Here is a 19,870-nt window from a genome sequence, read left to right as displayed (position 1 = left end):
AAAAATATATGACACTAAAGGTTCCACTAAAATAATTTATCTATAAATAAAAACTACAAAAGTTTAACATTAATTAAAAATAAATTATAAATACTTTTAAAAATACATTTTTATCATCAAAATAAAATTAAAATTTATATAAAACATTATACTAACATTTTTACTTATGTCATTGTGTATTTATTACGTATACAGCAAATAATTTTATGAAACACTTATACTTTAGTAACTAACTTCATAGTTTTGAAGCTAAATTTTCAACTTCCAAATAATATTCAAGTAACTGTTCAGTTTTGCTAAAATTAGTCATAATTGATTCTTCAAATAAACAACCCCTCAATAAAAATAAAAAGGTGTTGGATGTAAGAGAGAAAGATGTTCAGAAAAACTATGCCAAGGTTCATTATTGATGTAACAGGCAGCACAAGTGAGACAAATCAGAATCCATAGCAACATGCTAGACTTTGGAGTTTGCCGTACCAGGTTGTAAGAGAATGATGGATGAGTGTGATGTGTCATTTACTCATTATTCAGTTTAATTGAACCTGGACTTTTGGACATCACCTTCAATTCAATTTTGTCTTCTAGAAAACCTAGCAACAAAATCAATCTCGCAAAAAATTCACCATCCTTGCTGTGTCAACACAAATAACAAGAACAACTTTGTATGAGACAGAAACAAGGGAATTCTGAATTGATTGACTAACTCCATCTTCTCCTGTCCTCTTCTTCATCCACTGGAATATACCATTCTGGTCTCCGCTTGCTGTTGCTCAGCCTGTAATTAAGAAGGAGTTCCTCATCTTGAAGAGGCCTAGTAGCAACCAGAACAAGAGTTTTCAGTATTGGAACATGTGATCCGCTAATTTTTGACCCTCCCTTGAACCAAAAGCTTCCAAATCTCCTCATATTTACCTCTGCATTTCCAAACAATAAATTTGGAACGTAGACTCTCATGTTGCTTTCAGTCAATGGAAAGTCATAGGGGCAAATCATGACATTTGGTTGCACCCCTTTAGGAGGGTGATTGGCAAAATGAGCTAAGGCTAATGGGTTTCTACGCTCGATCACTTCAGTGTTATCTCCTTTGTAGCCTTCCAAAGGCTTACTAAGAAGTTTCCAAAACCTTTCTGAACCTCTCTCAGGCTCACCTTTTTTCACATCAGGCTTGATTTCCCCTGTTTTCCAACCATTCCACAGTTCTCGGTTGTCACCTCCACAACCCCAAGGTTGAGCATTGATGACATTCCCATCATATCTAGTAATCAAATAAGGGTTCAGTGCATCAACCTTCGGGTACCCTGGAATGTAACGGTAATAAGCTGGAGAGTAGACTATGCCTGGATAAAAGGCCACCACAGCACCAACATCTACTGTGCCATCTAAGAAAAGACCTTGGCCAGCATCCTTGTGAGGTATCTGAGAAGGTTTGACATTAACAGTGTAGCCAAGTTGATTTTTCAGATTTTGAGAAACTTCAGCCCGGCTTAATGGTATTGTCATGGGGGCAGCTGCTCCAAAAGCAAGTGGCTACAGTGAACAAGCAAAAAGGAGAAAATATCCCAATAATATACGAAAGTATAAATGAATAACTAAAGGTAAATTCTCACTAAAATAGGACATTTTCTGTATGCTTGTTTGTCTGAAGGAAGACAAACAGCATAAAACGGTTATGCAAAAATTTAGAGGCTAGTGTTTAAACTTTAAATTACTGACATGTCAGTTTCATGAACAAAAAATATGAGCATTTCTCATACAGACCAATGATATTTACATTTGCATACATTTAATTATTAGATAGAAACAAATGTCAGCTTCACACATCCTTGGCTTAGTATTCATAGAGCCTACAAGAAATTCTGTGACCCACATAAAAGAGAGCAAACGACTAGGTTATGTATGGCTCTTAAAACACAAATCACATCAAGGATGAGGATATTCTGATCAGTAAAACATATGGAAATATGATGACACTTTAGTGCTGAAGACTTAAATATATCAGTTTTAAACAGACACGTTGAACCTGGTTGTTAATTTATATTCCTAATGCTCACCAAGATTGCATAAGGAAGCAGAAAGGAAAGGAGGTGCGGGTCAAACTCACCATTATTATTTTGGGCTGGATCACTCCTACCCACAGCAAAACTAAGGCCACTTCGGCGAGGCACAGTGCTTTCTGGTTCATGTTCATTTACCATCTTTTCATTTGGAAGTAGAATTTCATCCATGAAGGTGCAAAATTTTTTAAATTGTGAATGAACATTTTCTTGTACTTGCATTTGTTGATCAGCAAACGAGGCTTTACTTGCCATTTCAATAATCTCTTCGGCACGTGCTTCATCCGCATTCTTTCCTAGACGATTATAGCTGGATATTTAAGTCTTTGCATGAGCAAAATATGCCGATATGTTAAGAAGGAAAAGTATCACATACACAACGAAATTGAAAACACTCTCATTAGAATAATATGAATTCACAAAAGCATGACAACAACTTATCTGTCATAAATCAAAGATCTAAATATCTTGAAGTCTCAAGGAATTGTACACTGACCTTAAATAAAGGAACAACCGGTTAATGTCAGCTTCAAATTGTAGTTGTCTAGGATCCCTAGCAAAAGCAGGGCGCTTTACAAGGGTTCTCACAGCCTGGAAACAAATTCAGACCGAGATTGGTTATTCATTATTGTCATAAGTTTTCATATGATTGATGACCCACAATAGGTAACAGCTAGCTACAGCTTTGAATAGCCCAAAACTCTGAACAATTGTAAAACACTAATCCCTGAAAGAATTAGGATATCCTACTTCCATCAATTATGGAGCTCCTCCTTTTGATCATTGGTTTAATCAGAATCCATATAATGTTGACATAAAAGTTATAGTAATTTAGGTAACAAATATGAAACGACACAAAATTAGGAGGAAAACTAGAGAAGATGGATAATATAAAGAGTTGAACTTTCCTTCTACAGTTCTACTTCATTCTTTCTAGAGCTATGGAGATATTCGTCATGAGCTTGGGTGTATTCTTGTGCAATGGATTATTATCTACTGGCTACAAAGCAAAGAATATTATGCTCTAAATGAGTTCTAGACAATTTAGTTCTTCAAGGGGTCAATTGAGAGACAAAGCCATATTATTTATTTATTTGTGTCTTTTCTCCATTTCTTGTTTTGTTTCATAAATAAACAATAATTTGCACATATTCTGCAATAATCTAAGTAAATAGTAAGAGAAACAGATTCCTTATAAAAAAAAGTAAATCAATCTTATACAGCCAAAATTATTGCGTTACAAATATAATGATATACCTCTTGAAGTTTCTGAAACAAAGCCATCTTTGACTGGATGAAAGAGAAAGAGCTACTCAGAACAAAATGTGCTTTCAATGCAACATCGAGTTTTCTAGGCCGGAAATGTTCTTCCAAAGAAAAAAAAAAACGATTAACACAGGTGATGAATTTGTAACGCCAGAAGCACATTGAATAAGCTATACAAATCACATAGTTATGAGGACAATAATAACTACGACGAGATTGGGAAACTTATCCATTCATCACTTCAAATTCGAAAATATAATAAATTAAATTAGAGAGAAGTTAATTTTCACTTCATCTTTTTATTTTCTTTTATAAGTATTTATGAAGAAGTTTATCAAAATAGACCCTTACTCTTAGAAACTCCTTGAACAAACTTCTTCACGAGCAGTAGAAGAAAATAAGAAAATAAAAATTAATTGAGCTTGTCCCATAAACTAAAATAAAGTTATGCCCTTAACTTTAACTTCTCTAAAAACTCTGATGCATAAACTGACTTAACCTAACAAAGAGTGTTCAATTTATTTTACCTTATTTTTCGTTTCCTACAATAGTTTATGGAGAAATATATCTGAAGAAGGCCCTAACCTATGAACATTACATTATTTCACTCATCCATTTGAAATTTCCAAAAACAAAATCAAACCCTTTTCTAGCCATTCTTATGAGACCATATGCAGAGTATACATTATGTCACTAAATTATTAGCTTTCGTGGTTAATTCATGTATGCATTACAATATTAACACGGTTTGTAATCATATTAATGGTGTCACATAAGAGAGATTATGATTACAAGAAGCGAAAATCGAACCTTGGAACCGTAGAGCTCGGAGATACGCCGCAACTGGAACTTGAAATTGAAGCCCAGAAAGCAGCCAGATCATGGAGGGAGAAATTATACTGCGTTCGTTAGTTGGCTTCGGTGTTTGGGCTCGGGTTTCCACCCATTTTTATTCGGCTTTTACTTCCTGCACCTAATATTTTTTAAAATACCCCTTTACCCTCTATGTTTGATTTCAAAATGGTGTCACTTCCTCCTTCACTTTTTTTTTTATTAATTTACTTTATGGAGGTCCAAAAAGTCTATAGATATCCAATACTATCAAAGTGAATGGGCACTAAATTATTTTTACTTATTATTATCATTTTAAAGTTTTTACTTGAGTATCATAAAGTCTCGTACATGTGGGTCTTTATTCAATACTCAATTTTGACAATGAGATCTCAATCTTAGAGAGTTAGAGGCTTAGAGAAGAAGAGTTTTTGTTTATCTCACAACTCGTTCAAGGATGCTCTATCTTCTAATTAGAATACTTTACCAAAATACAATTGTCTTGTTCACTGAATCAGTATGCATATATTTGTATAACATTACACACTTAGTTACCACGTGTATTCTCCTTTTATCATGCTAACAAATATTGAACACTCCTCTAGTAATAAAGTAAACAATATAAATAGACTACTTTACAAAAATAAAAATCCAATTAGTGCTTATATAATTGGATATTATATAATCAATATATCTTCACATTCTAAAACCATCCCATTATCCCCATTTACGTTGGTGTGCAAGTTTTTAATTTATTATTGTAACATTGTGAAAACTAAACTATCAACTAAACTATAAAATTATAAACCCATAAGGGTTTGTACAATACTTAATACAATTGAAACATATACCACATATATATATATATATATATATATAAATATTTATACAAAGAATTAAAATAAAAGAAAAATTATATATTACTTCTGAACATTTTCTCTACACATGTAAATATATGTTTGTGTACATAGTACAATCATTGCAGTTCACAAAAACAAAAAGCACATGCAAGGGTAAACTATTAAAAAATAATTTTTCAACATAGAAGAATGATATAAAAGGAATAACTTCATTAGCAATCAATGAAAAATTATATATCATTAAAACGTCAACATAAACCAAACATATAGACAACACATGGATCTAATACATCAAAGATGTTCAACAAATGGAATATCAAAGAAGCCTTTTGAAAACTCATCTGAAGCACGTCCCACCGGAGACTAACATCTGATTTAATTCAAGACCTAAATTTACATGTGAATTCAAGAATATAGGATCATGGTATTCATTAGAGCACATGCCACACATCTACCCATGTCATGGTGTGTAAGAACTCCTGTATTTGCTTCTCACCACCAAATATCTTAGTCTATGTGACTTAGATCATTAGTGAAGTGAGGGATCTCCATTACAACACGAGTTTCAATACTTAATACACAACTCCAACAATAATTCACATATCATCCCATATATGTCACCAAAATTCCATATAATTTATCATTAATCTCGACAAACATTTTCATATAACATGCTAATTTCATCAGTCTCAATAAACATTGTTATACAATATAATTCATTTAACTAAATCCCTAAATCAATAATATATAGGAATTAGTATGCAATTTACATAAAACACTTGCATTCAATGAGTTTAAGAGACTAGAAAAAAAAAAGAACTTTTTCTAGCTTGAGAAAAAAATGTTTCCTTTAGTGAAAATATACTCACTTGAGTGAAAATTAGTTAGAAAATGGGTTGACTTGTAGTTTCATTTTCGCTTATGCGAAAACTCATTGGCTTGAGCGAAAACAAGATTATTTTCAACTTTATTTTTGTTTGAACGAAAAATCATTCGCTTGAGCGAAGATATTGTAAAGAATAAGGTTTGAGTCCACGTTTTATTTTCGCTTGAGCAAATATGCTTCAGCAAAAATATCAAACAAATCATCATTAAGAACAAAATCAAACCATATTTCAAAGATAATTTCAAAAGCATTTGAATACTTTAAGTTCTAAACAATTCAAAAATCATAATTTTCTCAAGTATCATCCTTTACTCATTTTAAATCAACTTTGGTTCTCTAACTCAAAAGTATGCATGTTTATGCTCATATCAAATTCATAATTTATCATAAGTTATACATACCTACTCTACTTATCTACACTATATTCAAAACTCTATTCAAGGAAACTTTACAATTAACATGAATAATTTCATTACTAGATCAACTCACATAACCATAGGAAAGGTTTTTTATGTATGATATTTTGTTTTTGACATCTGTTAATAATTCGACGTCTTTGCAGGTGACGTAAATTTACGTTGAACAAACTCCATGACATAAATTTATATCAGACCTTACAATACCCAACATAAATTTACGTCATACCTCACAATACCTAACTTAAATTTATGTCCGACCTTCCGATACCCGACGTAAACTTACATCAAACCTTATAATACTTAACGTAAATTTTGTGTATTAAAAAAATCATAATTTGCTTTGACTTAAAAGCATAACTTGAAATATAGAAAAATGCCAATTGAAACAACTTTGTTATACATACATGAAACACATATGACAATACATGAAAAATAAGAGAGAATCTTAATGGAGACATTCATGCATTCCCATTATTAAGATCCTTTAAAAACAATCATTGAAATGTAGAGCACAAACCTTAATAATACACTTAACCCAAAAAAACTCCAATGCAATCGGAACAACCATCATGAAACACCCATAACCACAACGAAAAATCCATAAGCAACAAACGAAAACATTGTTAAGCTCTCTAAAAACAACCATGATTTCAATGTGATAAAAGTAGAGGTTTAGACAACTAACCTCAATGTAGAACACAAGTTTAATCAGACATAATTGCTCTCCACGAGAAACTAGCCATGAAAGATGAAAAAAGCATTTATTTTAGTCACCCAAGCCTCCACCACACTTAGGGTCTTCATTAGAGAAGACAAAAGTCTCACACACAAGTTTTTTAGGGAAGTAGAAGTGGGGAAGAAAAGTTGCACGCAATATTTTAAAAAGTCATTTACATTTGACCTAAAAGGGTCAAATGTAAAAAAAAATGTTTTTATTTACAAAAATGTCACCACACCTTTTTAGTGTGTGATTCTTTATAGTCGGACGTAAATCATGTGACATAATTGACCAATTTCCCACTAATGTCTCAATAACAATATTCAATCATTTATCAAACCAAATCCAACATCACTAAAGTTCAAGCATTCAAACATATGCTCAACCAACCACAGTCCCTTCATGAAAGCCAAAATATGTACTTCACATCCGGATCCTCTATCCTACAATTCTATCAAAATCATAGATAGTTCTCCTTACTTGAAATGTTTATCTTTAATACAATTTTGAAAACTTTGTGCCATAAATGATTCCAGAATTTAGGGACTTATCCAAACATAAAAAAATTTAAGTATAAGCTTAATCAACTTGAGAAGATTACTTTTCTCAACTTATCCCATCAAGATTGATGACAAAATCATAAGAAAAAAGAGATAAAAAATCCTTATAATATATAGGGACATACTCTAATATAGAATATGATCGAGTAAAATTGTTCTTTAGGTTCTCAACTATGACAAGATGTCATCAAACATTACTATAGGGAAGCCTTCGGCTAATGTTAGGCTATAGTTTAAAAATTGTAGTATATCAAACCATAGTAGAAACCAAGCATTTTATACTACGATTTTAAATCGTAGTATATAATTTCTAATAGGCTATGATTCCTTTGTGCTATCGTACCCTATTACCATTCAAAAAATAAAAAACTACAAAGATAAGAACCTATGGTTCTTGTATAAATTGTAGCCTATTATCATTAAAAATACATAATTTTTTTATAGCAAAGGAATATGTTATAGTTCTTATATAAACCATATCTTATACGATATTTTTTTTAAAATATTTTGTTCTTTTAGTGATGAAGGATTAACCCCAACCAAGGATGGAGGCACATGCTTAAGAAGACTAAGCATGTTTAGAAAGGAAGTTCACTAATTCTTCATCCCTTTCATTTGTGTTTGTTATTTTTTATTCCCAAAGTTAACTTAGTTGAATCAAATTTAGTTGACTTGTTGACTTTTGACTAGGTTTGACTTGTTGACTATAGTTGACTTGACTTAAGCTAACATGCTAATCTATGTTTATTTGCTTTGTAGGTTAATTAGGAGTAAGAAAGCAATGCTAGGTGGTGCATGGTGATTGGGGAGCATAAATGATGTGGAGGAGAGAGTAAAGCAAAGGCATAAAGCATAAAGTAAAAGGCATGAAGCAAGTGTACCTATGTACCTTTGGTCTCCTTTGTTTTTAGCACACTTTGGTCACTTTTTGGAGACATATGAGACACATTCTTTGTCTCTTTTTGTGCTAGAACGAAATTAGCCTTGCACACACCATAGTTAGGTCTTTTATCTCTCATTTTTGTAACCTTATTTGACCTAGTTTCTAGAAGCTAGGGTTAGGTTTTTGTAGAGACATCCTTAGGTATCTTTTATTTGCTTAGAGGCCCCTAAACTCTTCTATATAAGGGGTGCTCCTAGACATGTAAAAGGGTTGAACATTTTGAAGTAAAAACATTATTGTGTCTCAACCATTTGTGAGATTTTCCTCCCTTGGGAATGAATACTTTTAAGCCTTATCTTACATAGCAAGTGGCTGCACACATCCACTCATCTTCAAGCTTGCCATGGCTTCTAGCCTAGCCTTGTAGTGGCGTGCTTCTCACATTTTTACCATTCATTTTATGTTTTCTTCTTCCTTTAATTGTTCTTGATTTTCTATGGTTTATGTGCTTTCCATTTCCTTTTTGTTTTGAATCAATCCATCATCTTCTTCTCTTGAGCTTTGTGAAAGGAACCTTCACATCTGGATAGCTTGCTATCTTAATGTCTAGTGGGGATTTCACTTAGCTTTCTTAATCAACTCACATCATACTCAACAATCTAAAAGAAAACAACATAATCCTTCATCATTTAGTCTTCCTACACATAATTGAGAAACCTCGACATACAACAACCAAGAGCAGGAAGACATTAAAAAATGGTCAAAAGAGTGAACAATTTTATATACTAATAAAAAATATATTTACATAGAAAAATATAATTATAAGTCATTGTAGCTAGTCTAAACTATTGTACAAATTTATGAGATATTTTGCCCAAACAATCCTCACAAATGCAATTAAATTTGGATGCAATGGTTGAGTGAGAGAGACCTCAATATGGTGCCATCAGTAGATCTTTTAGAGGTGTCATCAGAGCCTAATGCAGGTTGATCGCTAACCATATTTGCCCTAGAACTAAAGTATAAAACATTAATAATAGACACAATAACAACATATGCTTCAACAAACAAATAAATTTATACAACAATATTAAATTCATACATAAGTTATGAATGACCATATTTATATTCCTTCATTATAGTATTCATGGGTTGCATGTACATCGTCAACCACATGGTTTTCATCAAAATTCATCATTATCTTAAATAGACAAATGTTAGTAATATGAAAATTACTCATATCCTCTTCATTAACTTCAATTTGTTTTCCCTATGAAGAACAATAGACCAATGTTCAAATGTAGGATCTTTGACATAGAAAACTTCATATGCTTGACATGTCATGACAAAGGGTTCATCTCCATAACCAATATTCCAAAAATCAATTAGTATCATTCCTTTCATCCATTCTAGTATCACTTTCATTGTCAACCCACTTACAGTTGAAAACTATAAAATAGAAAATTCAATATAATCAACCTCCTAGATCTCTTCTATTACATAGTAGTACGTCATTGATCTAAATGCATGATGTGATCATTGGATGTTAAAAATTGTAGTGACTTAGTTTCAAGGCTGACTCCACTATTTTGTATTGTATTTTTCTCGTCCAAAGAATTCATATAGAATGTGCAACTATTATTTTCGTAATGTATACAACATCGAACACCAAATTTCAGTCCATTTGTCAACAATATCAAAGTCTTAGAAGGTTTTGAATCTTTCAATACCTTAACTTTAAAACAAGGCATAAAATATTGATGAGCAAATAAAATGTCGTTGCATTCATGCATTAGTTTAGGCTATTTTCATATATTTTTGCACTATTGGAATGATTTCATTATGCATTATATGTTTCAGATCATACATTTTTTAGTTTCTGCATTGTTCTTGTAAACAAATGTTTTAAGGTTTGCAATCATAGTTTGGAGGGAGTTGGTGTCAAAAAAGGAACTCAAATTAGCAAGTTCCACAGGTGACTAGTGGATTTTTCCACAACCTGTGGATTCAACTCAGAATAAACTAGTGAATTCCATAGGTCACTAGCGGAATTTTCCACAACTTGTGGATTTGGCTCCAAAATATAGAATGCAAACCAATAAGTTCCACAAATGACCTATGAATTTTTCCATAACGTATGGATTTTTCAGTAAGTGATTTTAATATTACATAGACTAACAAGGATTAAAAACAAAAAAAAAGGATAAAAAAAGGGGAAGTAGTTAGGGGAAAGAGGTAACCACCTCAGCAAAAGGAGGAAACATGGGAAAACATTAAAAGGGGAATTTTTTTCCATTTTCATCCTCCTCTTCTAGTTTTTAGCTTTTTCACATTTTCTACATTATATAGAACTAATTTTATCTTTTTGTTAGAGGATTGATGTAATACTCTAGATTATAGTTCTTAGTCCTTGACATTTGATGTTTTATTAATATGATTTATCTTAGTGTTCTATTTATTGTTCTATTGTTTATTCTATAAGCAATTTCACAATTGGGAAATTGTAGATTGTTTGTGATTATAGATAGAACAAATTAGGATTTTGTCACAATTGGGAGATTATGCATATCTAATTAGTTGGCAATAGAGATTATTATTAATCTTCATGATTCTATTGAATTTTTGTAACTTACCTAAGGGATTGGGGGTTCAAATTCAATGAATAGGTTTGCCTATCTAAGGGATTAGGGCTAAAATAGCTCTAAATAAACTCAAGTGGATAATTACATTTCTTGCATCAATTGAAAGGAGTAGAATTATATAGGAAAGGATATGAAATCAATTCTTTGACATTTCTTATATTGATTAAAGTTTTTGTTATATTTCTTTGTTTAACATTTTATATCTCATTTTCAATTTCTCAAAATTACATAAATTAGGAATCTAGTATTCAACGAATTCAATCCCAAAAGACGATATTTTATAACTATGTTGACGATTGGTGCACTTGCCTAACGTTTATCAAGTTTTTGGCATTGTTGTCAGGGATCGATTTTCCTGTTGATTTAGTGATCTAATTGGCTTAAAATTTGAGTTTTAAATTTTAGGGAGTAAAAAAAAATTCTTTCTAGTTTATTCTTTTTGTTTTGATTATCTTTATTTTTTCCCTTATGTTATCGCATAATTTCTATTGTTAGAATTTTGTATCTCTAAGTTGTTTATGCGAGGTACACTTGCAACAAAAGAATTGTTTTTTAACTTTAGAAATTGAATGCACTAGACGTAATAGGAGTACCGCAAGAAAGAAGAGACAAAGAAGAAAAGCAGAGACACCAATTGATAAGAAAGAGCATATATCAACAATGACAGAATGAGAACCACCTGTTACAAGGACTCTTCTTGATTATTCTATGCCAAATAATAATAATTACTAAGGGAGCATTGCGAGAACTCCTATTCAAGCCAACAATTTTGAAATCAAGCCCGCATTGTTACAAGTCATCCAACAAAATTAATTTGGATGTACAATTTCAGAGGATCCCAATTCTCATTTGGAGAATTTTCTGGCCATTTGTGATACCTTGAATATTAATGGAGTTTCAGATGAAGCAATCCGCTTGAGGCTTTTCCTTTCTCATTACAAGATAAAGCTAAAATTTGGCTTCAAAACACAACCTCAAGGGAATATTTCTACATGGGAGGATATGGCAACAAAATTTGTGAAAAAAAATACTTTCCTTCATCTAAGTCAACTAGAATGAGAAATGAAATCACTACTTTTATGCAACAAGAAACTAAATCTCTACATGAGGCTTGGGAAAGGTATAAGGAGCTATTGAGGAAATGTCCACATCATGCTTTACCAAATTGGTTACAAGTCCAGATATTCTATAATGGCCTTACACCCTCTTTTAAAGTAATTTTGGATGCAACAAGTGGATGACCGTGTAATTTGAAAACACCATAAGAAGCTTTAGAGACTCTTGAATTAATGGCAAATAATATTGTGAACATGCAATTTGACTGTCAAAATAGAAAAGGTGGAGTGTTAGAGGTAAATACTTTGGATGTTATTCTAGCCCAAAACAAGTTGTTAACACAATAAATTACCTAGTTAACTAAGAAGTTGGACAATATGCAAGCAAAAGTTGTTAATGTAAATTCTCTAGTATGTTTTTCTGTTGAGGAATGCATCAAAATGGTGAATGTCAAGTCACTCAACAAGAGGCGCAAGTGAATGCAGTGGGCCAACAACAGAATCAGCATTTTAACAATTATTGTAACATCCCAGTAGAATATTACTTAAAATAAATAATAAACAACAATTTATATAAATACCTCATTTATTAATGAAATAATTTCCCAAAAATCACGGGAAATTTCAACTTTAAACCTTCACAATAAAATATTAATAGACAAAATAACACAAAATCCGCCTTTACAATTAAAATCCAAATCCATGAAACTGTAATCAGATTACATATAAATTAAAACAAAAATAGTATAAATCCCCTCGTGCACTGACCCCCCTCTCCGCCACTAAGCGTCTCCTGGCTCACCTGTAACATCATCAGCTCTCGGATAATAAATTACCCGATCATCGCCACACACAAACAGATAAGGTGAGCTATGCACATATCATAAATAAATATGAAACATACATAATCACAGATTCATGCTTTTAAGAGTAATTGAATCAACCCACAAGTGAAATTAAGGAATTAAAATTTTACAGCAATTCTCGCTTAAGCTAGAAATTCTCGCTTGGGCAAGATTACAAACAGGGAACACAACAGGTTTTTGCGAGTTCTCGCTTAAGCTAAACTGATCTCGCTTAATCAGAAACTTCAATTAGAAAGAACCATGAATGAGAAAAAGACTAATTCAAGAACCAGGAATCTTCAATCAGAAATTTGGAGAATCAAATTTGTCAACTTTCACGACAACTCTCATAGAGATCTCCTGAAACATTTCCTAGTCACACTATTCCAAACCCAAGGGAACAATGTAAGGCAATTCAAATGAGGATTGGAAGGTTGTTAGAGAATGAGAAAAGGAGTGACATGGGAAGTGAGAAAAAAGAAAGAGGAGATGAGATGGTGAAAGAGAGTGAAAAAATGATCAAAAAAATTATGAGGAAAAGAATGAGAGAGATAAAATTCAAGAGAGTGTAAAGGGTAAAATGAGAGAATATGTTCCTATTATTCCATTCGCTCAATGGTTGTAGAAGAAAGAACTAGAGAAGCAACTTAAAAGATTTCTTGAGGTCTTTAAGAAGCTCCACATTAATATTTTGTTTGTTAATGCATTGGAGTAGATGTCAAGCTCTGCTAAATTTATGAAGGACTTGTTTTTTATAATAAGGAAGCTTCAAGAAGATGAAACCATAATGCTCACGGAAGAGTGCAATGCAATAATTCAACAAAAATTACCTCATAAGTCGAAGGATCCAGGAAGCTTTGTCATTCCATGTGAGATTGGAAATATAATGGTGAGCAAGTCATTGTGTGACCTTGGAGCAAGCATCAACTTGATGCCTTTCTCCCTTTTTAAAAGGTTGGGTATTGAAGAGTGAAACCTATTATGATAACTCTCCAATTAGCAAACCGTTCAATGACTTATCCCTATGGAGTAGTGAAAGATGTCTTAGTAAAGATTGATAAATTTATCTTTCTAGCTAATTTTGTGGTCCTTAACATGGCAGAAGATCCTCCTTTTTATGGTTTCCCACATTTCCTCCTTTTTGTTGAGATGGTTACCTCTCTCCCCAAACCACTTCCCCTTATTTTTCCTTTTTTTTCTTTTTAATCCTTGTCAGTCAATGTAATATTAAAATTGCTCGCTGAAAAATCCATAGGCCACCCATGGAACTCATTGGTTTCCATTTTACATTATGGAGCCAAATCCACAAGTTATGGAAAAATCAACAAGTCACTTGTGGAACTCACTGGTTTTGAATCCTACATCTTTGAAGTCAAATCCATAGGTTGTGAAAAAATTCACTAGTGACTTGTGGAATTCACTGGTTTGAGTCTTGCATTCTTAGGCAAATCCATAAGTTGTGGAAAAATCCACTAGTCACCTGTCGAATTTGCTTATTTGAATAATTCACTTTTGACACCAATTCCCTCTAAACTATGATTGCACACCTTAAAACACTTGTTTATAAGAACAATGCATAAACCAAAATATATGATCCGAAACAAGTAATTCATAATGAAATCATTGCAATAATGAAAAATATATGAAAATAGCCTAAACTAATGCATGAATGCAATGACATTTTATCTACTGATCAAATTATCTTAAGCTTAAACTTTTGCTTGTCCTCAAGCAAAGAAAATTTAATAAAAACATAATGATACTGCACACAAAATGAGGAGCTTTTTTGGCTGGAAACATATAATCTAATCTTAAATCTGGAAGCATATATTCTACATTTGTTGGGTCCCTAAGTGCAACTGACTAAATGATGTAAGACACAAGACATTAAGGAATATAATCTTTGAACTTTAACTTCTCTTTATAAAAGATTCTTCTTAAGTTTCTAGTGTAGAAGACACTTACCTACCAACTAAGCATGGATCTTCCCTTTAAATGCTTTGCACTTGCCACACTCGTCTCAAAGGAGTGCCTTTTTCCCCAGTAACTTAAAGTCTCAAAGGGGTGTCCATTTCACTTGTTGGTATTATTATTTTTATTATTTTTTTGGGGTATGGTAATTGATGTTCACTTAGACTCAGGTTCTTGGTTTGCTTGCCAACTCACTAAGGTAGGGAAAGCTTCATCAGGACACATAGCAATTGGTGGTTTGATTACTATTATTTCCTACATTTCAACATTCCATTGGAGAATGACAAGCCAATATCAAGGATGTCTCGTATTGATCTGGATATGTTAATAAATAATGGCATGTTTGCTAAACGAGATGGTCACTATTGTTTGGTAATGAGTTCTATTGAGGGCATGTCACCCCAACCTCTTCCTAACCCGAAATTCACTATTGTGCATGGTAAAAAACATTTTCGACATCTGACTCCCATAATACCTCTCCTCCCAACCTTTTTCCACCTTTAAAATTCCATTTATTCCTTTGGATTCTCATGTTGAAATGTTTGCTCGTACCAATCAATCACTTGCTAAGCTCCACATTCAACAACAACGCCATTACAATGAGTTCGGGTAGTTCCAAGATACTCAACTCCTTCATCAACAATGTGTGGAACAATTGCTCCAGAAGACTATAACCTTGTTCTGCTCCCATCACAAGTAATTTTGTGAGTTTTATCCCTTCTACTCTTATTTATTTTGTTTATGTTGGGGAAAACTTAAACAACTAAGCTTGGGAGGGTCATTTGCATGTCATTTTGTTTGTTGCATTTGCATAACATAATAATTACAATGGGAATCTGTCATCTTAACTCAAGTTCTAAGTTTATTCACTAATACTTTGTGAAGCACATAGCGGATATTTGTTTCATGGTTATTTGTTTGGGAAATTCACACACTACACAAGAAATCTTAACACTATGACAGTTAAGGAACAAAATTTTTGAGTGATAGACTTAAAGAGGATATGAAAGTTTTTTCTTCGGTTTCTATGGTGACATTCAATGCATTTGGTTACTGGAGAAATGTTGGTCAATTTCACAAGTTAAAAAAGTAAAATAAATAAAACAAACTAAAATTTAAAATGGAGGAAGGGAAACTAGTTTTTCACAACCCTAAGTGTTTCTCACGGTTCTTAGTGTTACACTCCCAATTAGCTGCTCTATCACTGCACAAGCCAAGCTTTAATGCTGACAACAATGCGACACTCAAGTTGTCGCTTTGTCCGACCAGTAACCATGCCTCCGCTTGTCCTATTCAAAGCTCGCACCACCAAGCCATTCCTGCATCTATTCATGTTGATCCAACACCATATCCGACAATAGGGACATCCACCAGCATAGGAAGACGTCCTCATTCTTCTTCTTTCTTTGACGACAATGCCCATGGTATTATTTTCCAGAATTAAGAACAAAATAGAGGTACGATTGTTTGATTAAGAGAGTGATTCTACCTACACGCTACATGGATGAAAGCACTTTGAGCACATTGGGCATGTTAGAAGAAATAACTTGGATGTTGCGTAAAATTGGTTGGACCACTTTTGTCAACTTGAAAAACCCTGCTTATGAGAGAATCACAATTGAATTCCTTATTTTTGTGATCATAAAAATTTTACAAGGAAAGAATTACATAAAGGGGTGGGTTACGTTTCGATTTGTTGGGTTATATATATTTTTCTCATATGGGTTATATTCATAGTCATTGGGAGATTGTGGTTCCATATGGTTATATAACATTAGTCTTACACTTATAAGACATTTGACACCACTTTTACTCCAAAACCTTAAGGCAATGGTGTTATGGTTCTTTATTCTTATATAGTGTTTAACTTTGCTTGTTCTATCCAATGTGGGACTTTGACTCACACTTGGACTATTCCCAACAATTTTCCCTCAAGGGTGAGTCCCTTGTTTTTTTTTTCTTATGATATATTTATGCGGTCAGTCACTTAGGTGACCCCTTTTTTGGTTATGGTTATGCGGTTAGTCACTCTGAACCATCGGTTCTGATACCACTGTTGGGTTATATATTTTTTTTCACATATGGTTATAGTCATGGTCATTGAGAGATTGTGGTTCCATATGGTTATATGACATTAGTCTTACACATATAAGACCTTTGACACCACTTTAACCCCAAAACCTTAAGACAATGGTGTTATAGGCCTTTATTCTTATATAGTATTTAACTTTGTCTGTTCTATCCAATGTGAGACTTTGACTCACACTTGGACTATTCCCAACACGATTGCATAACAATAATTATACCCTTGAGTTTTCTGAATTGAATGCCATTTTTAGGTTTCCCAATGGAGCTAAATTGTAATTTCAAGCTCTCTTTATGATGATAATAGCTTATAATTTTTATGTTCACAATTTCGATACATATGATTTTAATTTGGATTCTCACAACCATAATTATATATTTTTAATATTTTTAATAATTATGTACACTTTTTAATATACATAAATAAATAATGTATTGTATCCTATTATTTTCAAAATAAATGTATTAACGTATTGGATACATGTCTTATATGATACATGTATCGTATCTATGCATCATAGATAAAAACCCTTAATCATTGAATATTTTATAAGTCCTTAATAATTAATGCAATAAATTAAAAAGATAATCATGTCCATCCGTTCCCCCTTTTCCTATTAGGATAGGAAATTATGTATTTTACATATCCATACGATTGAGTCCTTAGGTTTCCAAAATAGTGTAAAGTGTTTTGAATCATTGCTATTTGACTCGGACCTATTCTAAAAAAGTCGAGGCATTTTGAATTGTTTCTTAACACGGACAAAGTCAAGGAAAACCTTTGAAATATGTTAAATTATTTTATTATAATTAATAATTAAAACTTAATATAGATATTCATAATCCAAATTATAAATTAATATATTATATATTTACATTTTATATATAATAAAATAATAAAAATTAATCATTTCTTTTCAATTAAAAAACAACCAATGTACTAATCGAGACAAATAAACTCAAAAAGCCAACTCATGATACTAAATTAGTGGTATGCTAAACATAATCTATTTTATCATCCTATCTTATTATTGATAAATATTTGAGTCCCAACTTACTTAAAATGTGTCAATATTAATAATGATGCATAACATACTATTTTATATAGAATAATTTACGTTGGTCAATCTATCAAACTTTATATCACGTGGTGTTATTGTCAACTCTCATTAGAACAATCCTTTAAGTGGAATGGAACTACTCTAAAGATTCTACAATTTGTAAATTTGCACGAAACCCAAAGAATGAAAAGGATTAGATATGGTATTCTATAGCAACAATGTGATATTTAGAGAACTTATGTCATTTGTTTTATTTTCTTATTTTTGTCTTTGTCTCTTTGTATTTAAGTTCAACGGAGGTTATATTCTTCTATTGATTGCTTTGAAAGTTTGAACCTAAGAAGTTTCTGTAATAATTTAATTTGATATGTTTAACTAATGCATAAAAAATATTGTCACCTTTCGTTATCAAACACACAGAAAACGAAAGTTAATAAGATGTGTTTTCTTTTATGCGTGAAAAGACGTGAAAAATGTATGCGTAATTGTTCAACTCTGATTATAAAATTAGAAATTTAAAGAACTACACATAATGAAACATGTTCTACATTCACAATTTTAAAATTCTTGTAATTCAAATTCCTCAGACTAAAGTAGGACTTGAGATCCTAATCATGTTCAGTTTGTTAGATATTTGGATGTCTTAACCTAACCAAACGTTTTTAGTTTTAGTTTAGTAATAATTATAACCATGTGATAGAAGTAGAAAAAATTTGATTTAGTATAATATTGTAGTATGTTATTTATTCAAGTAATGTACTTTTGAAATGTTATTGAATGTTAATCACTTATAATTTATATTGTTTTGTAGGCAAACTTTAAGTTTAAGAGTTTTTATTTCATAGAGAACGATCTATTTTCTTTCATAATTACAATGGTGATAATTAAGATAAATTTGTGACATATACTAGAACAAGTCTTCATGTGAAAAATATGATATAGAACTTTCACTAGTTGACTATAAATCAAGAGAAATATTTATTCCCATGGTCATTAAACATATTTTCCACTATTATTGACATTAAAGAGTGCTCTAGTGGTGTTCGGGACAATTGTTTTAAGTGCGGGTATGCAACAATGTTTTAGACAAACTCCTTCACCATAATTATTTTAGTGGATTTTTGAGTTAGGATATAATGGAGCAACTAGATACTACCTTCATGACATATAATAAAAGCACAAAGTTACATATGAGTGAGTTTACTCAACATTTGGAGCCCATGAATATCTTTTGGTAACATAATTTAGTCAATCTAAGTAGTTCTAGCTCATAAAAAAGGAGAAGAAGAAGAAACATGCATTAAAAATTCTCTATTAATGTAATTGTTTGTTAGAGAAGTTTATCCCAAATTAGTTACTATTACGATAGTGTATTTAGGAAGGTTAACCATGTTGACAAAAAAAAGAAGATGGATATATTTCAATAAAGAGTTTTGACGATGATGGTGATGACTTATGAAAAAGTGTGATGATTCATAAAAAATTGTTGAAGATTTAAAAAATGTTTGGATTCAAGATATACATAAAAGACTTAAGATTTTAGTAGTTTTGTTGTTGAAGTTTTGTAATTTATGTATGTTATTTAAAATAGTTAAATTAGTAGGTCAATAGTCAAAACGTAGAATCCAAGCAGCAGATCACCAAGAGAGTTTAATTTTTTGCAAAACTCACTAGTTTCAAGAGAGATGCTTTCTATCATAAATTATTCTTATTCCTATTTGTAATCATATT

At 31.8% G+C, this 19,870-nt stretch overlaps 1 protein-coding gene, 1 non-coding gene and 2 pseudogenes across 2 annotated transcripts; 2 read left to right on the top strand and 2 right to left on the bottom strand.

Moving 5' to 3' along the window:
* Positions 1-378: 378 nt before the first annotated feature.
* On the bottom strand, positions 379-4,280 carry LOC114174061 (C5orf35). Its single transcript, XM_028058803.2, has 5 exons — positions 4,134-4,280; positions 3,315-3,424; positions 2,554-2,648; positions 2,105-2,367; positions 379-1,511 (listed from the first exon to the last, which is right to left on the bottom strand). Exons 1-5 carry the CDS (start codon positions 4,204-4,206, stop codon positions 703-705), a joined length of 1,350 nt encoding a protein of 449 aa, XP_027914604.2. The 5' UTR covers positions 4,207-4,280; the 3' UTR covers positions 379-702.
* A 7,360-nt stretch (positions 4,281-11,640) lies between these two features.
* Positions 11,641-12,731, top strand: LOC146888205 (uncharacterized; annotated as a pseudogene).
* Positions 12,175-12,281, bottom strand: LOC114174762 (small nucleolar RNA R71). Its single transcript, XR_003602725.1, has one exon. It is a non-coding gene; the product is annotated as a small nucleolar RNA R71 (small nucleolar RNA).
* Positions 12,732-13,095: 364 nt separating the features above from the next.
* LOC146888204 (uncharacterized) lies at positions 13,096-14,406 on the top strand (annotated as a pseudogene).
* The last annotated feature ends 5,464 nt before the right edge of the window (positions 14,407-19,870 follow it).

Source organism: Vigna unguiculata, chromosome 2, assembly GCF_037176805.1.
Source record: "Vigna unguiculata cultivar grain cowpea cultivar isolate G323 ecotype 2 chromosome 2, ASM3717680v1, whole genome shotgun sequence".
Classification (NCBI taxonomy): domain Eukaryota; kingdom Viridiplantae; phylum Streptophyta; class Magnoliopsida; order Fabales; family Fabaceae; genus Vigna; species Vigna unguiculata.
The sequence above is the reverse complement of the archived record's forward strand: the minus strand, read 5'-3'. Positions and strand labels throughout refer to the sequence as shown.